Source organism: Condylura cristata, unplaced genomic scaffold (assembly GCF_000260355.1).
Source record: "Condylura cristata isolate star-nosed mole 26May11 unplaced genomic scaffold, ConCri1.0 scaffold00018, whole genome shotgun sequence".
Taxonomy (NCBI): domain Eukaryota; kingdom Metazoa; phylum Chordata; class Mammalia; order Eulipotyphla; family Talpidae; genus Condylura; species Condylura cristata.
In genome coordinates this window covers 39089848-39111743 of record NW_004567119.1, presented here as the reverse complement: position 1 = coordinate 39111743, position 21896 = coordinate 39089848, and the positions used below count along the sequence as shown (strand labels likewise).

Genomic DNA, 21896 nt, shown 5'->3' with positions numbered 1-21896 from the left:
CTGCATATGAAGCAGCAGCATCAGGGCTCCCCAAAGAACAGCAGCCCCCTACAGAATGCTTCATTGTGGTGGGTATTCAGAGTCGGGGCTCTGGTCCAAGAGGGATGGGGCCCTGGGTGAGCCAGCTCCCTGCCCTGTGGGTATGATGTGGGAACGGGGAGATGTTTTCCAAACTGCCAGGCCCTGGTTCCCCAGTCTGCGATGTCTGGTCCTCCTGTGGCGAGCTAAGCCTGGCCTTGGCGGGGCCGGGGGGGGCCTTGGGACCCCCCCCCCCTGCCGGCTGGGGAAGGAGGACCCCGCTCAGGCCGGAGAGGAACACACAGCTCTCACAGGGAGTCCTCTGGGACTGCATGCCCCCAAGGTGGGGAGCAACATGGAACAAAAAGAGAAATAACTATGTGTTGAGTGAGTGAATGAGTAAGCCCGATGGTAATAAAGCTGCCGCAGGGTCAGAACCAGGTCTGAGTCCAAACTGGCTCCAACAGCTGTGGCCCTGGGCAAGCAGCGGCCTGGGGCCTCAGGCTCGTCCTGGGCACTGCGAGACAAGAAGACGTGCTTGGCAGGCTGGCTGTGACCTTGAGGCCTTGCGTTACCTTATCTAGACTCTGGGCAAAGAGTAGCAGCTGGGGCCTTTGTTGCCACCCGGAGGACACCCCTGATTCTAAACGAAAAGACAGTCAGTTCTTACAGAGATACAAAGCAGGCCGTGGGGATACAGATAAGTAAAAAATTACTTTTTTGACTTTGGAAGGCCAGTCATGTGGCTTGTGGCTTTCCTGCCCTCTGGCAACCAGCTCTCCTACCTGGACTGGCCTGGGCTGTGCTCCTGATCCCACCTCCTCAGTGTCACCTGCTCTGGGATGCGGGAACTTGCCCAGCCTCACAGGGAACCCCGGACAGGGCCCTGGGGAGGCTGACTCCCCAGCTGGGCCCTGTAAGGAGGTCTTGGGGAAGTGGTCAGTGGGAGACTAGAGATGGAAGGAGGCAGCTTGGGGACTGGGCCTCCCTTCCGAGGAGGGGTCATCTCCTGGCCCATCTGGAACCACATCTATCTGAGGCCTTGTTTCCATCAAGGGAGTGTCACCCAACCTCCCACTGAAGGAACCCCAACCCGTGAAGCCTCCAGAGTAGGACCTAGGTAGCAGCGTAGCAGGGGCCCAGGAAGAAGGCCTGGAGACCCAGTGCCAAGAGCCTTGAGTCACAGGCCACGCCCTTCCCAGACACTCCCTGGCTGAGGAGAGAGGGAAACTCACCCTTCGGAGGCACCTATTCTCCTGGGGCTTGGCTTCGTTCTGTTTCTACTGCCTGGGCCCTCAGGCAACACCTAGACTCATAGCACCTAGCCCTCGCTCTAGAAAATAATCAACAGACAGCAGGAAGTGGGAGAACAGAGTGTAAGGGAAGTTTTCCTCCTTGGAAATTTCCCCAAAAGAGAACACCACTACCCTCAGGCCTCCATAGCTTATACTTTTACACTGGGAAGTCCTCCCCAGAGTCTAGCTTCAATCTTTCCTGCTGCATTGCAGCCCAAGGTGGTACTGCACAAGGGACCTGGAAGCTTCAGTCTCCATCTCACATCCAGGTCCAGAAGGACTGGAGCACAAATAACAGCAATTAAGAACCCAGCACCAGAGCCCTCCCTGGTGGCACAATGGGTTGATGCACAGCACTCTGAAGCAAGCTGCAGCTGCTTCGGCACGAGTTCCATCCCCGGCCAGCGAGGTGACCCACACGACATGGCAGCCTCGCCCGCTGGGAGCAGCAGTGGACTTCATCAGTCGGACTGCTCTGCTCCCCACTCTGTCTCTGGTGAATCATCTCAAAGCACCACCCCTGTACCTTTGGCCTGCACCCCAGTTCTGTATGCATAAATAAATAAATCTTAAAAAAAAAAAGAACCCAGCACCAGCTGATTGTGGTCTCTTCTGTCTCCTGATGCTTTCCTGGCCTAAGTCCCCGGCAGCCTATGAAGCAGCCCCCTGCAGGAACCAGTCCTGCCCAGCCAGCGGCCACCCAGGCCCAGCAGAACCCTGTAGCAGAAGTGGCCGTAAACCCCACCCACCCTGTGCCCCGCAGAGTCTGCACTTGTCTCAGGTTCACCCTCTGTTTTGCTCCATCCCAAAGATGGGCTGGGAGTGGGGAAAGAGGAGCCCCAATATAATGAAGGTGGGGAGGCGCCAAGCTGGCCCAGAGGGATGCAAGTGGACATGAATTTCCTCCCTGGAGTGTGAGACAGAAGGAGGCCGGATCCCCTAGACCAGAGCTGACGCCCTCCTCCTCTGTTTTGGGCCAGTCAGTAAGATTTTTGTTTTTTTGTTTTTTTTTCTTTCTTCTTTTTAATATTTATTTATTGATACTTACAAGAACTGGGGTATAGGCTAGATGTGTGGGGAGGGGGGGGTGAGAGGATTCACCAGAAACAGAGTAGGGAGCAGAACAGGCAGATGGACTGAAATCCACTACTGAGGGGAGCAGCGGGTGAGACAGGAGAGGTCAGCTGCACCCTGTGGGTCAGCTCCCCGGCCAGGGATCGAACTCGTCCTGCAGTGGCTGTAAATAGCTTTATGGAGATCTATCCCCCTGCTCTAACCCCTTGCACCACCAGGGAGTCCCAGATTTTTGGTTTTCTTTCCTAAGATTATAACCACAAGTACCCCAGGTCACCTTTAGTGTTGGATTGGCTTGGGTTCCGAGCACAGGGCCTGGCCACAGTTGGCACCCGATAATATTTGGGGAAGAAAAACGGATTCCCATAAAAAGCTTAACTGAACCAGAGAAAGCAGGAAAAGTGGGGGCAGAGAGAAAGAAAGAACAAATCCAGTAAATAGAAACAGTTACGAGCACAGTAGATAGTGATCCATCTGCATGAGTGGCCACTTTAAATGTGAACAACCTAGAAGGGGCGTGAGAGGAAGCCAGTCTGGGGCTCCTTGCTCATCTGCAGAACATTCCTCCCAAGGACAGAAGAGCCCGTGCCCGCCGCCACAGATAAGGGATTCTGGTAGATGCCTCAACGGTCCAATCCAAGGTCCTGCCTCAGTCACCCAGCCCTAAGATAATGCAGTCACTGAATTCAGGGTTTCCAGCAAGTCTAACCACACCACCGCCTGAGGCATGACCACCCTTTCTCACTGCTGCCCTGGGTGTGGATGGCCTGTCCTCTTCTTCCACCGGCAGCTGGCCTGCACCCCTACTGTTGGCATGGAGAAACTGGAGCTACAGAGCGCTGGTGGCACCCCAGAACCCCTAGGGCCTGGCGAGGCGGCTTCTCTCAGAGTTGATCAGTCACTTCATTTTCTGCCACTTTGCCCACTTCTGCAAAGTCCTGTAAATCACTCACATCTGCACACCGACCAGCTATGGATGGGGCGTCTCATGTTATGATGTGTGGGGGGCTGAGGGAGGGAAGCTTATTAAGTCAAAGCCTTTGTGCCTTCTCCACCATTCATGAAAACTTCAAAGTGCTAAGCTCAAGCCCCAGGAATTAAGTGAAGAGAGTTGGCAAGGTGGACCTCGGTGACTCAGCGGGGCAGGAATCAGGCGGGACACGCAGAGCAGCCAGGGGCAGGCAGATGTAGCCACAGGGGTGACTGCCCCCGAGCAACATTATTGAAAAACTGGGCATTTGGACAGGCCAGCTGTGGGACCCCCAAGGCCCAAGCCCCACGCAGGCCTGACCACCACAGCTGCCTCCCCGACCTCCCAAGCAGGTACCCACTTGTCTCCAATAGTCATACTCATGGCCGAGGAAGGGAGAGGCTCAAGGTAACCAAACGCTGACAGGACTTGACAGGTGTTAGAGGGTCTGGAGGTGAATCAGAGTGAAACTCGCTGTGTTAGCAAGTCACATCCACTTTGAGCCATTTTACAGACCCACATCTGGAAAATGGAGCTGATTTCTGTCCTGGCCATCTCCCGGTGTTTCCATAGTTCGCTTTTCATCCCAGGAGGAGACTGGCAACTTGCCCAATGTCGTACAGGTAATGGCCAGAACTAGAATTCAACTCAGGTGGGGGCTGCGGCCGCCAGAGCCCTGGTCTGATGTTACCAGCATGGCTATTCCAGGAGGTGCTGAGGAATCCAGAGACAGGGACTATGAGCTTGTGTTCCCTGGAACGCACCATTGCCTGAGCTTCTCAGAATGTTGTGGGCGTAGGTAGCAGGCCCAAGGGCCCTCAACTGACAGCTGGCCCAAGAGAAGCCCTCCCTGCCCTTGTTTGAGGAGAAGGCTGATGGAGGAGCCCAGAAAAAGGACAGGTATTGTCTCAGACCATGTAGGAAACAGGAACAAAATTCCTGCCGTGGCCGTGGCAAATCCACGTAACTTGTTTCTCTTAATGGACAGCCACTCCACCCCCAAGAGCAGAAAGGCCGAGGCAGGGGCAGAGGGGACCTCGGAGACTCAACGGGCAAGAGGCAGACAGGATGTGTACAGCAGGCGGGTGCGGTGACAACAGGGACACTCTAGGTCACTGCCAGACCAAGGCCGCTACCGCTGCCCAGATCCGTTTGCAAGGTAGAAAGAGCACTTTCGTTGCTACGATTCGACAGATGGCAAAACTGAGGCCGAGGAACTGTCAGTGGGCGCCTGAGCCTGGTTGGCTTTTGACCCCAGACTGAAGCCAGGCTCCTGTGACTCCTGTGCTCTTCACAAGGGCATGCTCTACCTGGACTGCAAGCTCGGGCCTCCCTGAGCCCAGCCCCAGGACCCAGCCAGAGCCCGCGGGCTGCCTCTCCAGTCCATCTGCACCACCGTCACCTCTGCGGACCTCTTGGGATCATTTCTGAATCTGTGATGCTAGCAACACCTCCTGATTTAGCTTTCCTGCACTTGTGATTGAGACAGCCATGCAAATGAGCACGCGTAGCCCCCGGGGCCTGACAGAAGCAAGCAGGACCTAACGGAAACTCAGCTGCTTGTCAGGCCTGGCCACTGCAGCCTCTGCAAATTCTGGTGCTTGTTTCTGCCTCAGCCTGGAAGCTGCCTGAAGACAGGGGCTGTGTCCACAGTCTGGAAATGCCCAAGCACAGGGGCAGGGGCACGGGCGTTCACTTTGAGGTCTGGCAGGCCCCTGTTCAAATGCAAGGTTTTGCTGTTTACAAGCGATACCAATTTTCTGCTGACCTCTCTGTTTCTGTATTTGTAAAATGGTGTTGATAACCAACTTTATAGGACTAAATAAAGTTAAATATAATATAAAAGGAGACACACAGCCCTCTGGACACTGAGGGGATCCCCAGCATGCAGGCACTCCCACCCCCTCCAGACTTCATTCTCCTTCCTGGGACTGGTGGCCCCAGGACTTGAAGCAGGGAGAACAGGGATAGAACACACCCTCACCGAGATGTGGGTTGTTATATGCCTTCCAGCCCAGCCACAGCCACATCCCCAAGGCTGAGCTCGCCAGCACGGGGCCCTGACATGTGTGTAAGAGAAACCCTTCAAGCCACACTGCCACTGGGGTGGCACCTGTCTATCCCAACAACAGAGGCAGACAGACACGCACATGCCAGTCATCCTCCTCCCTCCGAGACAGCCCGGCTAGGACAAGCCCCCTGATCCCCGAGAGAGAGGAAAGCTTACAAATTTGTTTCACATATACTCTTCTCAGCAACCCCATAATATAGAATTATTACTCCCACTTTACAGATGCAGAAACTGAGCCTCAGGGGGCCTGGCCCAGGACACAGGAAAGTCGTGGAGGAGGAACAGAGGCCAGCATGACCAGTGTGCATGCCCCGTGCACTCGGGTCACGGCCTCTCGGAGGCCCTGCTCTCAGCCGGGCAGCACACACCCCTGCATCCTCGCAGCAGCCCTGAGAAGTCAGGCAGGGACCAGGCTCTCTACTTCAGAGGTGGAGGTGGGTGGTCTGCGTGGAAGACCAAGCCTGAATTCTGGCCTCCTGGCTCTGGACCTGAGTCTCTGTTTCGGGCAGATTGGGGGATCCTTCTCTTCTCTAGTCTCCATGGTTTTGGAGGGAGCTCCCCTGTCCCTTATTCTCCTCGCAGGTGCTTGCTGCAAAAATGTTCATTTCAATTCTCAACTGTGGACTGCCTGCCGACTCAGGTCTCCCTCCGACTGGAAGAGCAGCCCAGCGGTCCGTGTCCTGGTCAGGTGGACTTCAGCAGAGCAGCAGGGGACGCCGCTGCCCTGCAGATCCAGAGGCCCTGGAGCAGCCTGTCCTGGGTCAGTCTGCACATTGGATCACTGGGCCCCTCCCTGCCAACCCCTGGGCGCAGAGGCCCTCAGGTGGTTCTGAGGGCCGGACACCCACATTCTGCTCAAATCCCACTGCCTACTCATGACGCTGGAACACACATGCCTCTTTTAGCAGCAGGACTGTCTACAGCTTTGCAGTGGGGAGCCGGGCAGGCACAACACCCCAGAGAGAAGAGGCCTTCTCTTTTAAACATCAGCAACAAAGGCAGACTCAGCTGCTCTGCCAGGCCCGCCGGCCCTGCCCCACCGTTCTCTGCTCCATGGCAGCCCCTCAGCCCGCAGCCAGCATCGGCTCCTTCGCCAGGCCGGCCTGCCCTGTGTTCTCAGCTGCAGCCAGAGACAGGCCCGAGGTGCGCCCCTCCCCGCACGCCGTGACAGTGAGGCATTCTTCCTTCAGAGTGCACTGACTCACAGACAGCTCTTCGCGGTCTGGAATGATTCCCATTTTAGAGATGTGGAGACTGACATTCAAGGAGGCAAGCGATCCACCCTAGAGAGCCCAGCAGTAAGTGTCTGAGTTGGGCTTAAGCATAGGCCTTTCCATTCATCCACTTGTGCGTTCATTCAAGAATTCTGGTTACACCGGGCAGCGATGTGGCTGTGGGCAAGACGTCTGGGCCTCAGCTTCCTCAGAAAATGGGGAAATGAGGCTACATGATACTACTCACTTAAAGTGCTCCAATGGCTCTTTGCAAAACTGTGTAAGGACATAAGTAAGAGGATCCGTATAAAGCATTTAGCATGGGGCCTAGCGAATGTTAGACAGCCCAGTCATTTATTACTACTGACTTTCACTCAGAGAGTTACTGAGTCAGGCTTTGGAGACCAAAAAAATGGGCAGAAACTATACTGGGTTCTGGGAGAGAGATGAACAGGCTTGGACCCCACCTTCAGATTGTTCGGAGACCACCCAGGGGGATTACCGTCACGCCATTTGTCAAGTGTTAAAGGGAAGCAGAGGGCTGTGGGAACATGAAGGCAAAGCAAGGGAGGCTTCCTAGAAGAAGTGTCACCAGACTCAAGCATTAAAGAAGGAGGAATGAAACAAGACAAGAAAACAGTTTCTGGTGTGTGTGTCTGTGTCTGTGTTTAAGACATGGTCTTAGATGTCAAATCCTCTTCCTTAATCCTTCTCTTCAACTCCAAGGCCGGGACAGGTTTGGGCATGACTGGCGAGGGAGGCAGGGAAATGATTTGAAGCGCAGGTAGAAGGTGGTGTAGGGCTTAGCTTTCAGGCTCAGGGAGTGACCTTGGCCCCGAGAGCCTGGGTGTGGGCCAGGCCTGCTCCGGCCTCCTGCTGCGGGGCAGCTGGTACATCATCGTGTTGTCTCTCCCCCATGAGGCTGTGGGTCTGTGCCCTTGAGGACAGGGCTTATGTTGTCAGAAAATACTTATTGACTTGAACATGTAAACTGGGTTCCTACGTCAAGGATGGTTAATGGTGGGGGGCTGGGGCATGAGGGTTGGGTGGAACTGGAACTGGAACTGGAACAGAAAACAGATTGGCCTGGTCCAAACTCTGGCCTGAGCCTTGGGAAATGAAGTACTGGAGTGGGAGGGGGCAGGGTGAGCAAGCAGAACTGAATGAAAGGTCTGGCAGCCAAACATATTACTTTTGGCTTATAAAAATAAAAGCAATAACTCCTTTTCTCTCTCTCTTTCTCTCTCACATACACACACACACACACACACACACACACACACGCATATGTGAGTGCAAACCCCATTTACACCACAGCCCGGAACATTGTGGCCTCTTGTCAAATAAAGGTAGTGGGGTGTGGGGAAGCCATCATGCCTTCACACCCCTCCCTACCTCGCTTGCTGGCTGGCTCACGACTGTCAGCCCCTGGGACCTGACAAGGTGACTCCTCCCAGGCCTCGGGTCATGATACTCTGTTCTCAGTCAGAGAACCAGAACAAGAGGCCAGGAGGTGTGTTTACCCTGCCGAGGACAATGGGCCACCACCACTGGTAGAAGTGCCTGCAGGCCCAGTGAGTCCCCAAGCACACTGGCTGTTTCCTCCCCAGAGAGGATTTAGGGAGCCGCTGGCCCAGGGGAGCCCTTGCTTCAGCTGAACGCCAGCTTCCCTTTCCCAGAAGCCACACAGGAGGCCTCCGCTGGGAAGGAGGACTGGGCAGGGGCCATTCGCACCCTCCCTTCATAGACACTGAGCTGGGGGGCAGGGGCACTGAACAGCCCCTGGCGCTGACACGCCAGCACCCCGCGAGCTTGCCAGGTAAGCTTCGGGAGGCTTCACCCTCCCAGTTCCCCCCTTCCCACTCCAGGGCTCTGCCCCTGCCCTCTGTGGGTGAATATGAAATGTTCGACCGTGAAATATTGAACCGACTTCCTCCTAATCTGGCAACTCAATCACACCCACTACAATTTCCTTCCTCCACGTGAGCACCCTTCTCCCGTTCCCCACAAGACAAAGCCCCGTGGCCATCGGACTAAGAGCCAGCCAGGCTGTGCTGAGTCCTGGAATGCCACTGACAAGGCAGACTGGGGCCCCATATCCTGGCCCTGAGGTGCAGGGAAGCCTATTGGCCTGTAGCAAAGGGGGTGGGGTGGGGCAGGGAAGCCTCAAATAGGGCACCAGTGACAAGCCCACCTGCTGAGGGCCTGCAGCCCTGATCAGTGAGCTCCCCACGGGAATTGGGAGAAAGGTTAAGAAACCAGTTTTGCAGAAGAGGACAGAAAGGATGGGTTGCTGCCCTCATCCGGCTACAGCTGCCTGCCCGGAGACAGATCTGACCCTTGATTCCACTGTGGACCTCCAAAATGACAGGAGAGTGGGCTTCCCCCAAAAGGGGACCATTAAAAATATCCAGGGTTGAGGGACCTTTAAAACAGACCATCCCCAGGCACTCATGCTGGGGTATTCCTCTTCCCCCAGGTAGGTGGGTTGAGCAGATGGACACAGAGGACCCAGGACAGAGGCACTGGGGCCAGGTTGAGGTCTCAGCTCCACCTGCCTCCACGGGGAACTGAGAACTGGAAACCCCTGGCTTCTGGAGCTCTCAGCATCCCCTCTTGCCAGCCCCGCCAACTGCACCCCAAAGACTGTTCAGCTTCAGGAGGCAACGGGAGGTTTGATGCGGTTTCTCCGAGCAGGCCAAGGTGACAGGCCCAGCATGCCCTCCAGCCTTGGGGCCCCCCATGCTGCCATCGTGGCTGGGCGACGGTCGTTGCTGGATAAGTGTGCCTCTACGGCTGAGGCCCAGCCACTCGCTCCCCAGAGGGCTGCGAGGGGCCCCTACCAGGAACAACTTGCCAGGTGATCACCACAGTTCATGCTGCCAGGCCCTGCGGGGTCCAGGGATTGGGGGTGTGTCTGTAGAAAACAGGGGTGCACCCACCCTAGGGTGACTGAGGATGGGACCATAAATCATGTATCTCCTCCTGAATAGAGCCTGGCAGGGAGGACCCCCAACTCTGCTGTCTGCTTCTGGAAGTGTAGGGAGCGTCTCACTGTGGTCCAGCCTAAGAAAGCCAGCAGCCTCCCAAGAAGCCAGAAGCAGAGAAGGGAGGTGGAGACAGAAGACCGAGCAGCTGGCGGGCAGGAAGCGGCTGCAGCCTCCAGGGACCGCTTCTTGGAAGCCGTGAGAAGCAGGCAGGGAGCCTGTGCCCTGCACTGCATGCAGACTCGAGAGCTGCCAAGCAGTAAGAAAGAGACCCCTAGTGGGCCTGCCATCCCAGCACCTCCACTTCAGTGTCTAACGGCACCCCAACTTCTCCGCTCCACACGTTTCCCTGTCGCACTTCAGAACTGCTCTGCACCCACCCTGCAGCTTCAGTCATAGCCCAGGCAGCTGCATTTGGGTTCTTCTCCCATTTGGCACAGGCAGCCCATTCCCAGCTGGTTCTGACTCTAACACACCTGACAACTTTCCAGCTCTCTCCATCTCCATCTCCTTGGCGCCCTGCCTGCCCCGCGCCATGCCTGCTAAATCAGGTCTTCTGTCACCCCGCTCCAGGCCTCCCCCACTGCATGCAGGAGCTCTTACATCGACGTGGATGACGCTGGCTGGTTTTCTTTCCCTGGGGTAAAGCACCCTGGCTTAGATGGAACAAGCCAGGCTTGGCTGCGATGTATTGTACTTTTTATATATCACTGGATTTGATTTGCTAATATTTCATTAAGAAATTTTAACACTTTAAACATGTAATTTGGACTATGTGTTCCCAGCGTAAAGCACTCAGAGGCAGAGGCAGCACAGCGTACGTAGAATAAACCAACACTCTTGAGCATGAACCTTGAGGCCTAGGAACCCCCCCCCCCCCCCCGCTAAAGTCCTTGGGCTCCATGAGGGCAGGTCCGACACCTTGACCTTGTAAGAAACCTAATGTCTGACCCAGAAGCTGGTGCTTCTGAAAGTGATGGGATGAAGCCCACCTCCTCTGTGCCTGCCCGTGCAGCTGGACACAGCTGGAGAGACGCCACCATGGCCGGGTCTCACTTCAGATTCACCACATCGACTTGATGCCGCCCCAATGCCACCAGCCCCCTCTCCTGCTTCCTGGAGAATTCTTTCACTCACTACTCTTGGCCTCGCCTACGTTAGCATCTTCCCACTCAGCTGATGACCTTGCTGTCCACTTCTGCAAGAAAACTGAAACGCTCTGCAAAGAACCTGCCCTCCCAGCAGCAACAGCCAAACCCAGCCCCCCCTGAGCTGGCTCAGTGCTCCTCGAGACCATCCCTCGGCATGCCTCAGATCCCAGCCCTCCTGGAAAGGACATCCCTTCGCTCCCACCAGTTCTGTCCTCTACCACATTGTCACAGAAATATACACTGTCCCTCCCGCCTTAAAAATAAAAAAACAGGGCCCTCCCTGTGGCGTAACGGGTTAGGACACAGCACTGCAAGCTGGCCACAGCCGCTGCAATGTGAGTTCCATCCCCGGCCCCGGAGGTGACCACATGGCGTGGCAGACCTCTCCTGACCTGCCCGCTGCTCCCCTCAGCAGTGTACTTCATCCATCTGCCTATTCTGCTCCCCACTCTGCCGCTGGTGAAGCCTCTCAGTTCCCCTGCACCTCTGTCTTGTACCCCAGTTCTGTATGCATAAATAAATAAATCTTAAATAAAAAAACCACAATACAAAATGCGTAGTTAGCTGCTTTTCCTCACAGCTACTGCCCGGTCTTTTGCTGTCCTCACAACAGAATTCCTCAAAAGAATAATCCACACCAGCTGCCTTCAATTCCATGTCTGTTCTCTCGAGGCTTCTCCGACCACTTTCTGTTCCCGTTAACGTCTCCAGCGCTCTAGCCAATCTACATTTCCCTTGACCTCTCCATCCTCAGCATTTGCAACAGCTAATCTCCCGGACCTCCTTGATACATTCTCCATACTTGGCCAGGGTGGAGCCAGACGCAAGCCTCACAAGTCAGCAGTAAAATGTATCGCTTGCTTCCCTTTGTGAAAGTTCCAAAACAAGCAAATTCAGTCTGTCGGAACAAAGGCCAGAGCGAGGTTGCCTTTTGATAACTGGGGCATACACAAGCAAGCCTCCTGGGCTGCTGGAAATGTTCCAGAAATTGAACTGGGTGGTGGCTCCGTAGATATAGCCACACATAAAAATTTATTGCACTCTAGGCTTAAGATCCCCACACCATACTATATGAACATTTTACCACTAGAAACAGGAAATAAGGTAAACTTTGAAAATGTACATCCAGAATTAACCACTCTCACCACCTCTTCTGCTATTATTCTGATTCAAGTCAGCTCCCTCTTCGCCTACCTGAGTGCAATACCCCCCAAGTGGTCCCCTGCCTGCACCCGACCCCTGGGACAGCTAGAGAAGCCTTTAAAACCCAAGTCAGATCATGTCACTCTTGCTCTACCACCCACCATGGCTCCCCATTTTCAGCAGAGTAAACACTAATGTCTCTCCGAGTCCTATCTGGGCTGACTGATTCCTAATTTTCCCAGTGGACATCTCCAACCACTCTCTCAGTCTATCTCCCCAGTCCAGTCAGAGGCCCCAGGCTGTTGCCAACACTTCGAGTTCATTCCTCTGTGTGGAATGTTCTCTCCTTCCCTAAGGCTTTGCTCTGTGTACAATGTTCTCCCATTACCTGTATGGCTAGCTCTTTGCCTCCAAGGTTTTGTTCATATGGGATCTTCTCAAGGCAGTCATTCTGATCACCCCCATTTAACTGCAACCCTTTCTCCCCAACCCACTCAGGCTCCCCCAACCTCATGTACCCTGCTCTTTCCCGCCTTGTCTCAAAGTCCATTTTACTTTCTAGCTCACTGACCATTGATATGGGTCCTTCAGCCCATGAGCCCACAGGCTCTCGGAGGCCCTTTGCTCTGTCAGTGAGTGAACACCAGTGTCTTTAACAAGCCACCTGTGGCATGACCAGTTAATTCTGGAGAAAGGTTGCAATGCGAAGGTCATTCCCAGATGACCCTGACAGCAGAGAAGGGGTTTGGAGCAGGGTCCAGCTGCCCAGCTCACGGGCCATGGTGCTAGGCACCATTCTCCACCACCCCTACTGCCACCAAATACAAATAGGGAGTTTACCCTCAGCTAACCTGGTTGGCAAGAATCCATGCTCTCGCAAGAGACCAGCCCAGCCTGCCCATCTCTGCACCCGGGGTCCCAGGCAGCACCTGGTATACATCTAATTATAAGATAATTAGATGTCACCAGTTCCCTAAACCCTTGCCTCTAGTCTAACTAAGGAAAAATCTTGCAGGGTGAGGACTCAAACAGGAAAAGGCACCCCATTTTTTTCTTTTGAGTCAGAGAAGCCCCTTGCCAGCTGCCCCCTTCTCCCCACCCTCCTCCAAGCTATTATTTCCAAGGAAACATGAATGCCAAGACTCACCCACCGACCTAAAGGCGACCACATCAGACCACCCCAAGATTCTCAGAACTGGTCTCCTCAAGACACCCCGCTCTGGCACTCAGAGTATTTGGAGCTAAGAGCAATGAAATCCCGGGAGCTTCACCCTTGCCTAATCGAGAGGATCATCACATCCCAAGCTTCGACCCTTTTCCTAATCGGAGACGCAATCTCTGCCTTCCCTCCAATGCCCTAGAAGAATGTAGTTGGGGTCTCGCACCCAGTTGTAGGTTTATCAGGAAACATGCCCTCTCTGTCTAAGAGTCCCATCTTATTTCTCTCACCTTTTCTTTTTTAAAAGAGTTATTTATTTATTTATGCATACAGAACTGGGGTACAGGCCAGAGAGGCAGGGGTGGTGAGAGGATTCACCAGAGACAGAGTGGGGAGCAGAACAGGCTGACCGATGAAGTACACTGCTGAGGGGAGCAGCGGGCGGGTCAGGAGAGGTCTGCCCACCATGTGGTCACCTCCGGGGCAGGCGGGGATCGAACTCATGCTCAAGTGGCTTTAGCTTCTTAGTGCTGTGCTTTAACCCGCTGAGCCACTGGGGAACGCCCAAGGACACCTTTTTTATGTGCCATGTGAAGTCCCTTTCCCCACCTCTGAGGCCCCAGACCCCTAAATGCAAGATAACATGTCACTGAACTCATCTGTACTTTCATTCTTTACAATTTGTAACCATGTAAACACTCCCTATGTGTCATTAAATCTTTGGCGGCGCAAAGCATTAGAATGCAGCACTGCAAGCTGGCCACAGCCACTTCATTGCGACTTCAATCCCAGACCCAGAGCTGACCCACAGGGCACAGCAGACCTCTCCTGTCTCGCCCGCTGCTCCCCTCAGCAGTGTACTTCATGGATCTGCCTGTTCTGCTCCCCACTCTGTCTCTGGTGAAGCCTCTCATCTCCCCCTGCATCTCTGGCCTGTACCCCAGTTCTGTATGCATCAAGAAATAAATCTTAAAAAAAAAAGTCTTGGCCTTTTCTCTTAGTAAACTACCTGATGCTAATTTGTACATCTGTGCAGCCTTAAAAGACCAGACGGTGATGAAACTTCCCCTGTGCTCTGACGCTCCCTTCCTCTCCCATCCCACCCCGGCTACAAGTCTCTTCTTCCCTCCAGGGCAGCTGCAGACCTCCCCTGGGCTCAAGTTAAGGAGGCTGAAGCTGAAGAGGTGATCTTTGCAGCCCAAGTTGCTGTGGGCGCTGCTGGGGTCCACACTGCAAGGTGGGTGACAGCAACCACGAGGTACAGCTCCCCAAGTCTTCTAATCTGGGTGCTGTTCTCACCGAAAGGCAAAGCAGCTGGGTGCCCAGGCCGCAGGGACTCAATGCTGAGCGGGGAGGGCCAGACTGGGGGCCCAGACAGTTCCCCTCCCCTGCCCAGAAGGGCAAATGGGCAGAGGAATAGCAACTGCACCCCAGGGGATTTCCAGTTTCGATGAAATTGGGCAGGAGGAACAGGGAGCTTTGCAGAAAAGAGAGTTGGGAAATGTTAATCTCCTAAGAAAATCCTTACAGAAGCTGTGCTGTTTGCCTGGAGGCAAAGCCAGGCTTTTAGGCTCAGCTGTGACCTGACAAACAGGTGAATTTGTGGATATTATTGTGGTGTTATTTGTAATAATAATGATCAAAAGTCCTAAGAATGAGAACAAATGATGTTCCCTTGTTCAAAAACATTTGCAGCATAGCTGGTCCATACCAGCCGTGGGAATTCGTGTGTGTGTGTGTGTGTGTGTGTGTGTGTGTTGTGTGTAAGCAGATGTAGGCCTGGCCCTTCTGGTACTAAGCAAGCCCAGAAAAAGTAGTGGACCATGAGGGATGGGGAAGAGGTTGATCAACCTATGAGAGGGGAGGAAGCTGGTCCAGAGACTTTGGCTGATTTATCTGAGCTGTAAAGATGAGTAGAAAGATAATCTAATATGACACCACTGTGAAATTCCTTACAAAATAATTGTTGACATGGGGAAATGTTTCTAGTAGAACACTAGGCAAATAAAAAGGATATGAAACCATCGACGCCCTTAACTATGTAAAAATAATACATCTATATTTCTACATGTGCATATGTGGGAAAATTTTCTGGAACACTGAAGTGTTAACGTGGTCTGTAGGTGGAATGACTGTGTTTTTATCATCTTTATTCCTTTCTATAGTTCTCAAATTTTTTAACAATAAACATGGCTTCCTTGCATGTTCAGAAATAAGTATCAGACATCAGACACAGCCTCCAGAGCTCCACCCAGGACTCTGGGGTGGAAGGCTTTCCAGAAGGCCTCCTTACCATTCCTTGGCTTCCAAGCAGCACCAACCTGGGCAGGTTACACTGACTGGGTGTGGAAGTTTCCTGGAAGCTTTACTGATGCCAGCTGGGGTGCTCGCACCTGCAGGGGACCCAGATCGCTTTCCACCAAAGCACCCCCTCACTGAGCACCCTTTAGCATAACCCCATTAAAGCCTATCCCCAAGACAACCACCTTTTCAATCAAAAGCAACACCCTCCCTTCACTTTGTCCCTCTAAGCCTACTACTAATTTGCTCAAGGAACCCATTTCTCTGTTCCTTAAAGAGGGGCAATGGCTAAGAGCTAGTTTGGCCCCCTTCTTTTGCTTCAGAGTCTGGGGAGCAGGACTGAGAGGAGCAGGAGCTTGTTGCTGATGGGCCTGAGCGCCAGGCCTTGTCTCCTTTGTTTCCTCTGCTGCACTGCAGGGAGCTGGCCCTGAGGCTTGCTCGCTTTGCACTCCTCTTCCCAGACGCTCAGGGCCTGTGACTAATCCACCCTGAGAGCATCTGGGGGTGGCTTACCTCTCCTCGAAGCATGACCAGAGAGCAATTGTCCTGAGGCCCAAAGGCCACAGATGGTCAAGCGAGGTACAAGTGAGAGTCAGTTGTCTACAGAAGCCCTCACCTAGGGTGGGGGTGCTAAATGGATGCCTAAGGGCTCTGGTCCCGCATGCTGTACCCCCTCCTCGGCCTCTGAACCAGCAACTCAGCCAGAAGCTTCAGCAGTGGACAGAGGCAGGGCTGCCCCAGCTCAACTGCGCACTGGCGTGAAGGGGGACAGGAGCGCAGGCTGAGCAGGAGCATACACAGGCCACTGCAAAGATGAGGGAGGAAAGTCACCCACCCACTGCCAGCCTTGGGGAGACCACAAATCCTGCAGCCCCGGGAGGCTGATTCCAGCGGCCGTGGCCCACTGACCTCTGACAAGTGTCAGCCCTGGCTGCAAGTCCAGCTTCAGCTCCTGACATGATGTGGGGTTGGGCCAGCTACTGAACTAGTCAAATCTCAGTTTTCTATAGCGTCATCAATAGCATGGGGGTAAAAATGCCCTCCACCATGCGAGTTAAGTAAGCAAGATAAAGTTACACAGGAGCCAGCACTGTGCGGAGCTGGCGGTCACTGTTTGCTAAACAGCAGGGCCTGCAGCCCTGGGCACAGGGCAGGCTGGAGTGGAGAGTAGGAGGAAGGTGGAGAGAGCTGAAGGCACCCTCAGGGGCGGTGCGCCTGTCCCTTCATTTAACAGATGAGGGAGGGGAAGGCTCAGAGAGGTTGAATCACCTAGCCAGCATTGCACAGGTGTTTAGCAAGCATGCGAGGTACAGATTCAGGTCTCCCGAAGTCCAGCACAGGTCTGCCCACGGGGCCTTGGGCCAAGAAGACCCTGTTGGCGCTCTGCCCACAGCTGGTCCCCAATAGCAGGCCACCATGCTGCCGCTGAGTTCTTCCAAGAAACTTCGGTAAGGAGTTGGTGGGATGAGTGCTACAGAACCCGAGTGGAAGCTGAGGACCGCTACTGATGAGCAAGCTGGAGGGGTGCTATGCAAATAGCATGCAAATGCATGCAAATAACCACTGGCTACTGATGAATCAACAGTTTGTACTTCTTTCCCCCCTGAAACTGGATCACACTACAACACATGAACCTGTGAAATCAGTCTGTTCTTTGGTTCACTGACCCAACTGTCCCTGGTATAGTGAGGGGTTCGGCCACCCTTCGTCAACATCTCACCAGTATGCCCCATATATGTCTCCCTTGCGTTTGGAATTTATGTTCTGGTGTCCCGAGCTGCATTAGGGGCGGGGGGGCCAGCTTTCCTCCAGCTCAGAATAAAGGATCTCTGGGGGGGGGGGCACTCGAGGCCCAGTCAGGCCCGGGAGAGAATTTCGAAAGGGTTGAGTTCCCAGCAAGAAGGTTAGAGGTGAGACATCTGGCTCTGGAAGGGCTGCCTGAGGTTCCAACACCCCACTTCTGGAAACCCATCCAATTCGGTTCACATTTACTGAGTTTCTGTTCTGTGCCAGACACTGTGCTAGGCATTCTGGAAAATCTGCAGAAACAGACACAACGTGGCCACTGCCAGATTGCTGCCCTTCCACTGACAACTCCCCAGGGAGAACAAACACGGATATAACTTAACAGAGCTTGACACCTCCCTGGAGTGGTGAGCACGTGCGTGGGCATGGATATTGCCGTACAGGAGACTGCGTGGGGTGGGGGCCCGGCTTGCAGATTCAGCAATGCTAATAAAACTATAAATATAAATCTACACATAAATTAGCTCGCATCGAGTATGTCAGACACAGCACTCAAGGCTTTATGTGCAGGTGTTTATTATATTCTCCCGTCCTCCTAGGTCGAGTCCCCTTTCATGGGTGAGGAACTTGAAGCTTAAGATTAAAGGTGTTTAGTGGCTGTCATAAAGTTGCTTCGACTTTAAAAAGTGACTTTCCCAAGGTCACGCACTGGAAATTCACGGCAAGGATCTGCCCCTGCTTCAGCACCCCGCCAGCCCCTCAGGGTCCCCCAGTTGCAGGAGGCTGAGCCAGGAGCCGGAGGAGCTGCTCCTGCAGGCACCAGCTTGCAGCTCCTGCCAGCACAGCCCTCCCCGTCCCCACAGGGCGAGTACAGCACATTCTCCAGCCCGTGACCTCTGTCACATCAGGCCCAGGCCTTGGGCCTCCTTGGCACCCACTCCGCCGACAAAATTTCTTAAACATCCTTCCAACAGCTACAGGGCTGTGGGAGTTTCCTAGTGTGACAACATTGTCATCAGGTCACACCCAGGGGCCCAGCCCACTCTAATGGGTTGAGACCAGCTTCATCTGCGCGTGGCGCAGATGCTCCGGCTTCCCTTCTCCCCCAGGGTGCAGTCTTGGCCCCACCTTCCCTGGGAAACCTGGAGGTTATGAGCGAGGTAGGCCGGGCACACGGGCATTTGGTGCTGGCACCAGGGAAGTCAGAGAGGGCTCTGCATGCTGCCAGCTTCAGGAGACCCTCAGGGCCTTAGTTTCTTTCCCCTTTACCAGCTCTTACTCCACCTCTCCTACAAGATCATAGTGAGAAAAGGGGGGGAAATGGTGTATTAAAGTGAGCTCTGAGAAGTTAAACCTGCACAAATGTAATGCAAACAGGAGAAATGTGGGTGCTTAGGACTGCCTGGGCAAGATGCCAAGGGAGGCCAGAGGCCCCATGTCCCAGATATGGAAGCTACTCTGGAGGCGGCAGGTGCCAGAGATGGCCAGAGTTCCCCAGGAGGGAGGCAATCCATTGAAGACAAAACTGAAAGGGGGTGCAAGCCCCCCTCACTAGAGTGTCCTAGCGGGGCTGCTCATGGCAGCACGCCCAGGCATTCGCTGGCACTCAGTGGCCTAGGCACTGCCTGGTGAGGAGATTATGGCCTGGCAGGCCCAGGCAAGGAGCCCCAAGATGGACTGGACCCCCAAATGAGGACTGCCAGCATCAGGGCCAGCCCAGGGCCGTCTCACTTCTGTTTAAGCATCTCTGTGTGATCTGCAGAGACAGACTCTCTGTTTTGCAATAGAGAAGGAATGTTAAGAACAGGAGCCTGCATTTCTCCCTCCCTCTTAGATCCTGCAGTAGGTCCCAGAAGTGGGAGCTGGGCAGAGATCTCAGCTGTGTGGGTTCAATAGGACAGCCCTGAAGGGTGGAGCTGGCTGGCACCATCCAGGAACAGGAGAGCTGAGGAGTGTCTTCAGGAAGCCTGCTGGGTCTTCCTGCGCCTGGTGTGCCACTGCTCACCCCTCCCCAGCATCTGTTCTGCTCTCTCCGATTCCCTAGCAGCTCATTCCCACCCAGCACTCACTGTGATGATCTCAGTGGCCCACGGAAACCCCTCTCCCCCAGCCAGAAAAGCATCCTTGGGCTCCTGGCTGTTTGGGAGAACAGCAGCTCCAGATCTGGGGTCCTGGGCACTGCCAGGTTCATGCTCCTCTCGCCAATCGCTCCTCTTGCCAACAATTCCTCTCCACTCAACTGCAGCTCAGCCTCAGGGGCCTCAGAGTGCGGCTGGGGCAGAGGGCCGACAGACCATGTAGGAACATGGGGCTGAGCTTTCTACCTATTATCCTCTTCGGGTAGCCCTCGAGTCACCCAACATGGGATGCAGTGGTACCTTGGGGTGCTCTGGACTCACCGGAGCGGGATCTTGACGCGGAGGTATCGGTCCACAGCAATTGCCAGTAGGGCCAGGATGGAGCTCTGGGTGAGGATCAGGACGGGGCAGGCGACCATGAGGCAGGTGTGGAAGTAGGTCTGAGGCCCAATGTTGATGAGGATGGCGAGGGGGATGACCAGAGCGCCCACGGCCACATCAGCCACCGCCAGCGACACGATGAAGCAGAAGGTGGCATCCCGCAGTGCCTGGTTCACCTTCACTGCCCAGATCACCAGCACGTTCCCAGGCACGGAGACCAGGGCAATGAGCACCTCGATGCCAATGTAGGCGGCCTGGAAGGCCGAGATGGAGGGCGGCATGGCTGGCACGGGCTGGGCACATCAGCAGACAGGCTCCAAGGGGCACGAGGCAGACACCTGTGGTCACGGAAGCCTGGGGTGGGGAGGACTGCCTGGCGCAGAGGAGCCCAGGAAGCGCTGGAAGTCCCGCTGCCTTTTGGAGCCGTGCCCCACTGGGCACAAGTAGTGCCCGCCTGGGCTGGCAGGGTAGCGCCGGGGCCCTTCCTCTGCCTAATCTCTGTCCCCTCCCCTTATCCCCAGAGGTTCCATTCAGTAACTTAAAATAGCAGCTCCGGCTCCTCCACCGGCTTTTTTATCAGGTGTGAGGCAGCTCCCAGCATACACACACCCCACAGGGGTCCCCCACGCCTGCCTCTGCCCACCCATGCCCACAGAACAGGATGCAGGGAGCTCACCATCCTGCCTGCTGGCCGCCAGGGGGTCCCAGAGGAGGTGCCCAAAGTTCGGAGCACCTGGTGCTGCCCAGAGCTGGGGGGCCGCGCCGCCGCCGGGCAGGGCTGGGCGCTGGGCACCGTGCGGCTCATCGTCCTCCCGGCTCCCGCCGCAGCGCGCCCGGCCCGGCCTTTCAAGCAATCACATGGTGCGGCAGAGGCTCAGCCCCGGACGCTTTTAAAGAGGTAGCGCCCTGTTTCGCACCTGGGACTGGGCGGCCAGACTCGGGTCTTGGGGCGCTGAGCCCCGCACACCCGGCCGGGGCGCGGCTGCTCTTCCCCAGCGCGCGCGCACCTTGCCCGGCGCCCACCCACCTGCGATTCCGCTGGCGCCTGCTTCCCCGCGGTGCCCGTCCCGCTCCAGCCTGCCGCGGACCCTCGCCCATCGCCTGTCCCGAGGAGGATGTCTACTCGCCTCTGCCAAGCTTCTGCTGCACCCTCGCCGGGGAATCGCGGGGCGAACTGGGGGACTTACCCAACCAAGGTCGCCAAAGCGGGCAGCGCGCCTCGCCACCTGGATGGGTCGGCGGAGCCCCGGCCCCGCTCGACGTCTGCAGCAGTGGCTCGCTCTGGGGATGCCTGGACGGTCCGGGACCAGCCTGTTGGGTCCACGCGGGAGGAGCTGAGTGGGGCTCCGCTCGGGCGCCGGCGCTCGGCCGCCCCCGGCGCGGGAGCTGAGTGACAACCGGGTTCCGCACACCGGGAGGGGGCGGGGGCGGCGGCGGCGGCGGCACCCGCGGCCCCTCCCTGCTCGCCCTCGGTCTCCTCCCCCACCCCCTCCTCTAAACAAAGGAAGTGATTCTGGGTGTGAAAAGCTGGAAAAATAGGAGCTTTTCGGAGGGGTCTGGGACGTGAATGCAGCCTCGGGGCGGGCAAGACGCAGCCTTGCTTCGGTGCACGCTCTCGGTTCTCATTGCGGGTGGCCAGGGGCCCCTGCTTCGATCACCTGAGGCCCGTCCGCCTCTCCCAGCACTGCATCTCACCTGCAGGGCTCCAGGATGCTTCTGTCTGACTTCCCCTGCAACGGCCAGTTTGGGGGACACTCTTCCACCCCTCGACCCTGAAACCCTGGCTCGCAGGGAGCCAGACCCGGCGTATTCTCAGGAACAGACCCTCCTGGCGTTTCTAGCGCGCTCTATCCTGAGTCATTCTTTTCCTTTCAGAGCCGCCTTTTGACCTATTAGAGACTTCCATTTCACAGAGGAGCGACTGAGGCGCAGAGGAGTGAGCCAGCTTCCCATCCCAAGTTCGTTTCTGCCATTATCAGCCCCCCACTTCATAGTGCAATACCCAAGTCACAGGGTAATACCCCATGACATCCCCCCCCCAAACATATTATAAAGATGCAGGCTCAGGGAGGAAGGTGCTTCGCCCCCCCTTCCCTCTCCCCCACAGCCAATCCTAATGAAAGTGGAGTATAAAACCAATCTCCTGGCATAGCTCTCTCCCCACCCCACGCTATTCCCCCCCTCTCAGCTCCCTCCTGCTGCGGTTTCAGCTGAAGTCACCAGGAGGTTCTGGCAAAAGACCCCAGGCACACCTCGCTCTGAACTAGAGCCTTGCAGAGCTCCTGACCTGAGAAAGCCTCATTGGCAG

General features: G+C 55.5%; 1 protein-coding gene across 3 annotated transcripts in view; it reads right to left on the bottom strand.

Annotated features, from left to right (window-relative positions):
• Window positions 1-21603, bottom strand: part of ADORA1 (adenosine A1 receptor) — a 32415-nt gene extending 10812 nt beyond the window's left edge. Inside the window, exons 1-3 of one of the 3 annotated variants that reach the window (XM_012726997.1) lie at window positions 21284-21603; window positions 20776-20899; window positions 19529-19926 (exon numbers count right to left, since the gene is read on the bottom strand). In XM_012726997.1, the coding sequence (XP_012582451.1) occupies window positions 19529-19869 (341 nt within the window). In that variant the 5' untranslated portion in view covers window positions 19870-19926; window positions 20776-20899; window positions 21284-21603. Of the gene's footprint in view, window positions 1-19528; window positions 19927-20264; window positions 20432-20775; window positions 20958-21283 lie in introns of those variants that run through there. The other 2 variants (XM_012726996.1, XM_004685523.2) reach the window with 2 other exon arrangements.
• Window positions 21604-21896: the final 293 nt, after the last annotated feature.